The sequence below is a fragment of the Sander lucioperca genome, chromosome 12 (assembly GCF_008315115.2).
Source record: "Sander lucioperca isolate FBNREF2018 chromosome 12, SLUC_FBN_1.2, whole genome shotgun sequence".
NCBI classification, from domain to species: Eukaryota; Metazoa; Chordata; class Actinopteri; order Perciformes; family Percidae; genus Sander; species Sander lucioperca.
The window spans coordinates 24,118,543-24,128,598 of NC_050184.1; the positions used below are offsets into that span (position 1 = coordinate 24,118,543).

General features: G+C 41.9%; 1 protein-coding gene across 2 annotated transcripts in view; it reads left to right on the forward strand.

Moving 5' to 3' along the window:
- camkvl (CaM kinase-like vesicle-associated, like) overlaps window positions 1–9,811 on the forward strand; it is a 37,629-nt gene extending 27,818 nt beyond the window's left edge. Inside the window, exons 2-12 of one of the 2 annotated variants that reach the window (XM_031316679.2) lie at window positions 23–129; window positions 1,492–1,623; window positions 1,942–2,016; window positions 2,956–3,094; window positions 3,909–4,029; window positions 4,622–4,697; window positions 4,885–5,021; window positions 5,304–5,382; window positions 5,478–5,565; window positions 5,932–5,940; window positions 7,169–9,811. In XM_031316679.2, coding sequence (XP_031172539.1) covers window positions 35–129; window positions 1,492–1,623; window positions 1,942–2,016; window positions 2,956–3,094; window positions 3,909–4,029; window positions 4,622–4,697; window positions 4,885–5,021; window positions 5,304–5,382; window positions 5,478–5,565; window positions 5,932–5,940; window positions 7,169–8,665 — 2,448 coding nt within the window. In that variant the 5' untranslated portion in view covers window positions 23–34 and the 3' untranslated portion in view covers window positions 8,666–9,811. The remainder of the gene's footprint in view (window positions 1–22; window positions 130–1,491; window positions 1,624–1,941; window positions 2,017–2,955; window positions 3,095–3,908; window positions 4,030–4,621; window positions 4,698–4,884; window positions 5,022–5,303; window positions 5,383–5,477; window positions 5,566–5,931; window positions 5,941–7,168) is intronic. The other variant, XM_031316680.2, reaches the window with a different exon arrangement.
- Window positions 9,812–10,056: the final 245 nt, after the last annotated feature.

Below are 10,056 nucleotides of genomic sequence, written 5' to 3' on the forward strand. Positions count from 1 at the left end.
GTCTTTTTTCTTTATTTCTTAGCTGAATGCCGTCATGCCATTTGGGTGCCTTGCCCTGCGAGATGGGCGGAGTTACGATAGCATGTCTGATGTCACGGACAAATATGAGATTGGACAGGTCCTCCGAGCGTAAGTACCATTAAGCTTTATGCATGGATCTGTGTGTTCTTTTTTCCCCTCCTCTCGCATGTAGAATTCATGGACTCATTCCAGTATTCCCAAATGGCCTTTATTCCCTTTATGAATAATTTCAAATTGGATTTTCCCTGCAGATTTGGTTTGGCAAATGGTTTTACTGAAGAAATGACAGAAGGTAATAGCATGAGGCTAGTGTGTAATAGACTTAAGAGACACATTTTTCACTTTTTAGCCAAACAAATGTCTGTATATTTGTGATCATGACAGTTCATGAAACACACTGTTGGAGGTATATCATTTATTCTGTTTAAATATTCTGTGTCATGCCTGAAAAAAACAAAAAATATATTTTGGACATATTTTCAAAGAGATGTGAAACTCACTGCTGCTTGACTGGCCGCATACTAAAAGTTTTCTTCTCATGAACACATCCTTGACACATTGAAGGCGCGCACACACACACACACACACACACACACATAAACACACATACACTCATACCAATCAGTGTAAGGCCATATGGCAACATCAGCATCTGGCCTCAGAGATTTCTGCTCATCTTTTATATAACACACACACACACAAACACACACACACACACACACACACACACACAAACACACACACGCGCGTCAAGTTGGCCACGGAGCTCTGGCCAAAAGGAAGCAAGCAGCGTTTTGTGAGTGGTTTGTTGTTCTTCCGCCTCCTGTCTGAACCTGGCATGAGAATTTCTCATTGAGGGTGATGAGTAGATGTGCTTCCAGCCCATTTTCAGAGTGTTTTTTTATGTGGGAAAAGCATGTTTAAAAAAATAGAAGAGTATTTTCACATACTTTAAAACATGTCTGGAAGGGGACTTTTAAATATTTGAATGTTTATAACTATTAACAAATAGTCTACATACACAAAGAAAGAAAGAAAAGCGCGCCATTGAATTTTCCTTGACAGTACTGGCCATGAAAGATTTAATGTGAAATATATAGTTTAATTTTGCATCACACAGCTTATCAAAATCCATTTGCCTTAAGCACTGTAAGCCCTAAAGACTCAAAACCAGACGATGATAGCTCGTGATAGCCATAGACCCATTTCGGATTTGTTATTTATGACCCTTTGATTCTACTCAGTGACTCTAGACCCAATTAAATTCTTTGACTGTATTTCACCAAAAACAGTGTACTTTGTCTCCCTATTATGCTGTGTGCTTGGACAATATTCTCAGATGTGATCAACAACATCCATATTTTTTTTCCAAAAGCATCTTCACATATTTTGTGCTCTAACATTATATTTATCTTCTCTGCCTTGTCTTCTGTCTGTCTGTCTGTCTTTCTATTTTTTTTTCTTGCGTAGGAAGGAGTTCTGTGAGCTGTGCTTGGCTAAGGACAGACAGACAGACAAGGTGTTTGTCTGCAAGAAATTCCTCAAGAAAGACGGCAGGAAAGTCCGCAAGGCTGCCAAGAACGAAATCATGATCCTGAAATTGTAAGCAGTCGGTCTGTGCACAGATGGATGTATGTTTGGGGGATGGAGAGAGGCAGAGAGAGAGAGAGAGAGAGAGGGAGAATTATCGAGAGTTATTTGTAATTTCTGTTCATATTTTCAGTTACACAATCCCTGCAATAACCCTGGTTAATAATGTAAGCTGTATTTGAAGTATCTACCAAGCTAAAGAGATTTACGTCCCGCAATCTTGTATATAAGGTTATTTAAAAGCCAAAGAATAGTTAGCACCCTTCAGTTGCATGTGTGACCCTTCACTGTTGAAAGGTTACAGTCTGTGACTCATTTTTGCTGTTCCAGGATCAACCATCCAAACATCCTTCAGCTGATAGACACATTCGAGACCCGGAAAGAATACCTCATCATCCAGGAACTGTGAGTGTTTCTTTTACTATTTCACTATTTATCTTTCTTGTGTAAGCAATGTGTAAAGTGTGTGTGTCTTAATTATGTATGTGCCCTCATGTACCTTAACACACACACACTTAGTACACACTCCATCAGCTAGAGGGTAGGGGTTGAGTCTACCCTTTATTACTGTGTGCTCTGTTGCTCCCCTCAGCAACAGAGGAAGGTGTTAGATTGTATGAGATATTTGCTCTTAGTAACACTCAACATTACTCAGTGCTCCTGAAGCACTGCTTGGTCATAATAGGGTCTCTACAGAGAGCTTGAGATCGATACGTCGGAGCGGGCCCAATCCACATCACTTGTGACTAGTGCATTTTTTTTAACATTTGAAACTTTATTTGAAAGCAATAATATTGATTGGAGCCGAGTGGGCAAATTATTTCCCTTCTGTTACTGAGATAAAGAGAGACACTCAAAGTGATTGCAGTCATCTGTGTGTGCATCAGTCTGTTTATGAGTTGGTGTCTGTTCATAGTTCACATGTTTGCCCAGCCAATAGTCCTCCATGCTGAGGGCGATACGTGATCGTCACACCCATCATTTATACACTCTCCCAAGGTAACCAAGTCTTTTAGAGTAATGACCAATACTCTAATTTGTATTTGCTCAGCATTGCTAGCCTTAGGCCAGTAGAAGCAGATTGCGTTACTAATGAACAAAAAAAACAGGAGCACAGGGCGTTTGATAACTGTGTTACTGAAAGCTTAAAGTGAATTATTTTGTTGCATGTGGATAACAGTTGCACCAACTTGCATTCATTTTTATTAGTATATTTGCAAATGTGTGTGCTTATGTTTGTGTGTGTGTGTGTGTGTGTGTGTGTGTGTGTGTGTGTGTGTGTGTGTGTGTGTGTGTGTGTGTGTGTGTGTGTGTGTGTGTGTGTGTGTGTTTGACTGGATACAGTGCCACAGGAGGAGATGTATTTGACTGGATTCTGGACCAAGGGAATTACACAGAGAGAGACGCATCCAATGTCATCAGACAGGTCCTTGAGGCTGTGGCGTACTTACACTCCCTCAACATAGTTCACAGGAACCTAAAGGTACAAGCTCTTTTCTCCCTTTCCCTACATTATGGCATGTGTCTGAGTGTGGAGAGTGTCATTGCAATAAAATGACTGATGGCATGCCTCTAAAAATGCAGGAAGAAATATAACAAACAGATTGTTTTATTGGGTGGCTTTCTCTTCACTATTACATCCCAGAAAATAATTTTCAGTATAGTTAGCAGAATCTCTTTGGAGACACATAAATACATTGCACTGCCATCTCATTTAGTGACTCAACATTTGAACCTTATTAGCAAGGGAGTAAACACGGACTTTATGGCTTAATGCAATCTCTAGTGATGCACGCGAACATAGACAGATTCATATCTTGAGGCCCCATTATCAACCCATTCGGATGTTGGGCTTCAGACTCCCCCTACTGGTAGAAGCCCGAATTTCTTTGTATATACTGCTATATGGTCTTGACTCATATGTCCTGTATACCCAAGAAATTGAACACAGAACACAGACAGATTTCAGCATAAAATATTATTTAAAAATTCCATTGAACATAATAAAATATGTTAAAACATATGCTCAAATCCCTACACATGCTCTCCTAATACAATGTCTACTAACTGCACAACATCCAACCTGGTGTACATCCAGCCATCATCATCCCAACCAGTCCTCAACGGTCTAAACAGCTTCACCATCATCACAATGCTGAGACAGGTTACAGTGGTATTATTTATTATCAATGTCCATATATTTGTAGCAATGAACCAATTCAATAGTGTGGAGGGGCTCAGGCTCTGTGTATGTGTATAAGAATACTTAAATACTGTATGTCCCTCATTTTGTTTAGCTGGAAAACTTGATGTACTACAATGAAAACAACCACAACAAAGTAGTTCTGCGAGACTTCTACTTGTCCCGGTTTGAGAACGGACCCATCACAGAGCCTTGTGGAACACCAGAGTACCTAGGTAGGATACCCTCTATTTAACACCATATGCTTCTGTTTGTATATATAACTTTACTTCTCTATGTTTCTCTGTCTCTCATACACTCATATGCACTTCCATTAGCTTTACATCCTGTTTGTGAATATAGGCCTGTGGGCATATTTTACCTTTTTGATGTCTTTTCTTACTAGTGCCTTTTACTGTAAGATCAAAATCTGTCAGAGATGAACCGTTATAGTGAAAAACAGTCATGAAACCCAGTAAAACATGTACACAGAATTGAGAGCACCTAACTCTCGCCCTCCTCCCACTCCTCCTCTCTTTTCATATCCTCTCATCTCCTGTGTGTCTCGCTCCCCTCTGAGGTGTATGTGAGGGTAAGTTGGAGTGCAGAACTGTGCTTTGGCCTGGTTCTCTCCAGTAAAAGGTCATTATTCATAATGCTGAGATGAGTAATTAGACAAATAAATAAGGAATGCGAAAAAGTGAGCTCTTGTCTGTGCAGGGTGGAATTATGAATGCCGTGCAATGGTTTATAAATGAAAACCCGGCCACTCAAATCTCTCTTCTTCTCTCTCTTTCTATGCCTACTCTTCTCTTTGCTGTCTCTCAGCTCCTGAAGTGGTGGCTCGTCACCGATATGGTCGTCCTGTGGACTGCTGGGCTGTGGGTGTCATTATGTTCATACTGTGAGTTTCCATAAGTAATTACCAAAGCTATAATTCAACAAGCAGTGCAATACAAACTGAGCTGCATATAAAAATTCCAGCTGAATAATTTCTTTGTTGTTTTTGAAGGATATTTCCAGAAGTTATTTGCAAGGTTTCGAATTACCTTCCCTTGCTCGGTCTCTTTATGCATGTTCCCCTTTTGCAGCTTATCAGGTAACCCTCCTTTTTATGATGAGACAGAGGAGGAGAACACAGATCTACATAATCGCATCATCTTCTGTCGCATTGTTGCTGGTGACTTTGAGTTTGATTCTCCATACTGGGATGACATTTCACCTGCAGGTACATAGCTCCACCACATGATGGCAATAAATACACAGTTTTTTTGGCATAAAGCATTGGACGTGTTGGTAGTCAGAAATAAGTCTACTTGTCCAGCAGTAGCCTAAATTTAAAGGAGCTATTTAAAGTAAGATATTTAATGTGACATAGCTCAATCTTATTTGTCACTTTTAACAACCAAACATTTAATCATCCTCCATGATTTATCAAAATTTACATTCTCTGTTTTAAAAGATAGATAACAGATAATGCAATCTTTTGTCTTCATTGTTTCTCTCTCAGCTAAGGAGCTTGTCTGTCGACTCATGGAGGTAGACCAGATGCTGAGAATCACCGCACAGGATGCACTTTGGCATGAATGGTAATTGTGTGCACATAACCACAAGAGCACAAACATTTTTGGCACACGTCCACAGGATTTGTACTCACTTGTATGCTGTCTGTCACCTGTGACAGGATTGCGGGGAATGGTGCATCGGAGAAGAACCTTAAGGATGGTGTGTGTGCCCAGTTTGAGAAGAACTTTGCAAAGGCCAAATGGCGGGTATGAATTCACTCACTCTCTTTCTGTAGCAGTTCATGAAGTTGGGGATAACATAGCCATAAGCAGCAGAGAAAAAAGAGGAGAAGATGAGAGTTAGGGCCAATAATAAAGATGCCTTCAGAGAAAATGACACCAATGATTATGATGATCTATTTCTAATGATGATTGCACATGAGGTGCTTTTAGCTCAGCATACAACTCTACCGAGGTATGTTTTACATTTGCAAATTACATGGTGGTCATAAGGAAGTTCCTGGGGGTTTAAATGCTGAAGACCAAGAAGGAGGAAGTCAAGATGACAGTGCTGACCTAACGGCATAAGTAACAGTCATAACCCTCTTCTCTCTTTTCCCATGTGATTCCCAGGAGTTGAAGGTATTGTAGTTCATTATGAGGGAGAGTGGAAGGACAGAGCATGGGCAGAAACTCACCTTCAGTCTGGCATGATTCAATAACAAAACATCTCTCTTTCTAATGGCTGAACATCCTCTTGATTTAAAAAGAGGCTTCTATTGGTAAACGTGTCTATAATAATCAACCAATCAGCAAACACTTAAACCTCAGTCAGCCTTGAGATGTATTGACCATGTCTGGGCTGGTGAAACTCTCATCATAAGCTCTGTTCCTGCCCACTGTCACTCCTGTCCTGTCCCAGAAGAGATCCATCCACTCTGCCCCACTTTTCTTTATTGGATTAAGACCCAGATGTTCAAAGTGGCCCACTCTGCTCCTTTCTTATTCCTCATCTGCACTAGTCTATGAAACCATATTGGTAAAAACAAGATAATGATCAGCAACAGGGAAGATGGTTTGCTCATTGCTTGTGTAGTTTTGTGTAGATAAGGAGAGGAAGAAATGGAAAGGATATAAGGGATATAGGCCACTGTGGACTGTTGAACTGCAGTGATTTGAACTATAAGGCCCTCTGTCATTCCTCTTACATGAATCCTGGGTCATTGCCCCATACTGTACCTCAGTGTTACATTCAAGTCATACTTAAAGCTGTACAGAAGCTACTCATTTGAGCCATCTTGCATTCAGTGACATTTCTGTGTCCAAATGGCTTTTCACTTCCAGAGAATCAATTCCCTGGTTTAGAAACAACTGCTAAGCTCACACATTTTCCCTTACTCCTTAAGTGTTTGTAGTTTGAAAGGAGTCAGATGGGTGTAAGAGTGTAGTAGAAGGAGATTTACACTTATCTGTCCGCTAACCTTTTTCCGACAACAAGCTTTCAAGGAGTGGCTTGGAGAGAGTGAGTCTTGAGATTGATTTAAACCAGGGTATAATATGTCATAGCCTCCTGGAAGTAAACAACTGACACCAGTCTTACTGCACTGTCCCTTCACACTAATCACATCTCAGCTCTTAGTATAATGATGCTAAATCATGGTGCCGTGACAGGCTTTTTGTCAAATGCTTGTCCTCGAAGCTTCTTTTTTATGCCTTGCAATAACCAACTATAGTATCAAAGTTTTGCTCTTTTCTTTCAGGAAAACAAACCAATATGGGTGTTAATGAAAAAAGCAACATACTGTAAATCTAATTTTCTTCACAAGGCTATCCTTCTCTCCTTTTTTCTTTGCCTCTGTCTGTTTTTCAGAAAGCGATCCGTGTCACCACCTTCATGCAACGATTGAAAAATTCAGAGACACTGACTGAAAGTTCAGCCGAGGCTCAGGGCAGTGAGGAGGCAGGAGACAGTAAAGGGGGTGTGTCACAGGGAACAAGTGATGAGGGAGACAAAGGGACGAGTGATGGAGGGTTGACGTCAAGTAGTGTGTCTTTAGAAGTTTCTGTTGAAAATACACCGGTAGGTATGGACCATGATGAGGGGAGGAGTAAGGTCGGAGAAAAACAGGATGAGGTAAAGATGAGCATAGGCCCATCAGTAGGAACGTCCCCATCAGATATTCAGGAGCCTCTCTGTCAGAAAAGCCAATCAAATGCAGCCCCGAAACTCACACAGGAGGAGCCTGATAAGGTTGGTGCAAAGAAAGCAACAGGTGATGGAACCAGGAAAATAGCTGCCAGTTTGGGTCAAAATAAAGTTGTTCCAGAATCCAAACCGACTCCCGTGATGACCCCTGACCCCTTCAACTTGTCGGACGGTTCTTTAGGCACTAACCTTGACAAAAAACACACATCCACCTCCCCTGATCCCAGCAGCAAACGTAAGATGGCTGCAACGCTCCATGGCCCTCTACACACAGCCTCTGTTGCTGGAACAGCCTCACCAGAGAAGAGGCCAGCCGCACAGAGGGAGCAAAAGGATGAAACTGACGGAAGCTGGTGTCAGACACAAGTACCTGATGCAGTGGCAGAGAGGTCAGTGGCAGTCACTCCAGCAATGGTGCCTGGAGCTGGGGCAGATGTAGGACTAGGAGTTAGATTAAGGGGTGATGCTAGCCCCGTGGGTAGAAGGGAAGGGGATGCCAGGATAACAGACAGATACAGCGCTGAGTTTAGCATAGCGAGGCCAGGTCCTGTGACAGGACAGGGTTGTTATGCAGTAGGCAGCTCTGCTAGTTTGGGCCGTCACGCCACACCATACAGTCCAGATGTTGGGACTGTAGGGATGGGGATGGCAGGAAGCTATGGAAGTCCATACAGTTCCCTGTATACGAGTGGAGCAGGGGTAGGGATGTACGGGACTGGGCTACCACATGGAGGAGGTGGGAGTAGCACTACAAGCGACTGGCAAATGGACAGTGTGATCGAGCAGATAGAAAAGCAAATGGCCGCCGTGCTGGAGAAGATTGAGGGAGACATGCCCTCTCTGCTAGAGCAAATCAGTGACTGCCCCGCTGAACCACCACGTGCCAGGAGCACACACGCCTCCCCAGCCACCTCCCGTGCACACTCCTCACAACACTCCACGACTGCAACCTCGGCCACTCCTCCGCCTCTTCCAACTTCTCCCAGGCCTGTGCTGCCATCTCTCCCTCGCCTTACTATCCCTCCTCCCTCCTATCCCCCACCATCCCCACCCACACAATCCTCACCCCAGGCTGCAGGAGAGCAGGAAGACATGGATGGACAGAGGGATGCTGCTCGTACCAGCCAGTCCCCCAGAGCTGGGATGGGCAGGGGGTTATGAAGCAGATGTCCATGATGCAACAACACCTGTAACATTGAATTTATAGTATAAATTTGAAGGTTTAAAGACCCAGAAGTATCATCCATTTACTCCCTATAAGAAAATGAATCATGTAATGTTGTTTGGTTAGACTCTGTGTTCATACTGGTTTGAGAGAAAACTCCTTATGGCATTCAAATACTCTTACGACTAGAGTGTAGGGGGAGCAGTGTACTGGATCTCTCTGTAAGCTGCAAAGAGAAAGATTTCAAAGGTTTGTTTGCATCTCAAATCCAGATTATGCGCATGACTGCTCACCATACAACCTCCTCATACTGGAATCCAAGCACTCAGCGCAGTTTGCAAATTATAAATCTACACAAGTCAGAAAAGCTTGATGAAAATTCTCAGCTAATAGTGAGAGTTAACAGGAAGTGTTATGATTTTGCATTATTCCCTATGAACTGTAAATACAAACAAAGAACTGGGTTACTCCCATGTTGTACACTTCCTCATATCCAAACTGACATGACTGAATCATTAATTTTTGTTCCTTTTTATTTATGTAGCTATTCATTCTACAGTAAGGCTGCAAAATTATGAACTTGCAGTCACACAGTTGTACAGACGTTTGTGAAACTGAACTGATCAAGTATTTCCATTTGCTGCTGGAGATTGAGATTTGTTTTATTATATAGTGTATTTAAACTTGAACTGTCACTCAAAGTCTTGTGAGTTGCTCCACACCTGTTGGAGAGCTGGAGATGCAAAATGTTGCATAAAGGCTTTGCAATAACACACACACACACACACACACACACACACACACACACACACACACACACACACACACACACACACACACACACACACACAGACAGACACATTTCCTCTTCTTTTTTTCAAAGTTCTCCAGAACTTTTGCCTAAAAGGTATGTTTTCATTTTTCTCCAGTTTTGTCGACACATTCATTTGGTACTGTTTATTGGACAGTACTGTCTATATTGGCTCCTTTTTATCATGTAAAAAAGTCTTTCTGAAGTTCACTCTGCTTTTGGATCTATGTAATACCAGGTTATGTGCTTTTCTCCTGAACAAGTCTAGACATCCACTATTTTCTGCCCCTATGTAAATTGTGCTCTGTTTGCAAGTCTTTCAATAAAAAAAGAAGAAGAAAAAAAAGAAGCAAGATCTCGAGTTGTTTTATTGGTTAAAAGTAGGCTAGTTGGACCTAAAATGATAACACTTTAAAAACTGTTGCAATATATAGAACACATATGGTCATATATCATGTATAGAATTACAACTATGCTTTTTTATGTCTAGTGCTGAAAGAACCATTAACCGCCATGCCTACAAGTCCCATCTGGCCCAGCGTGAACTTCGGATTAGTCTATGCCCGTAAAGGCACG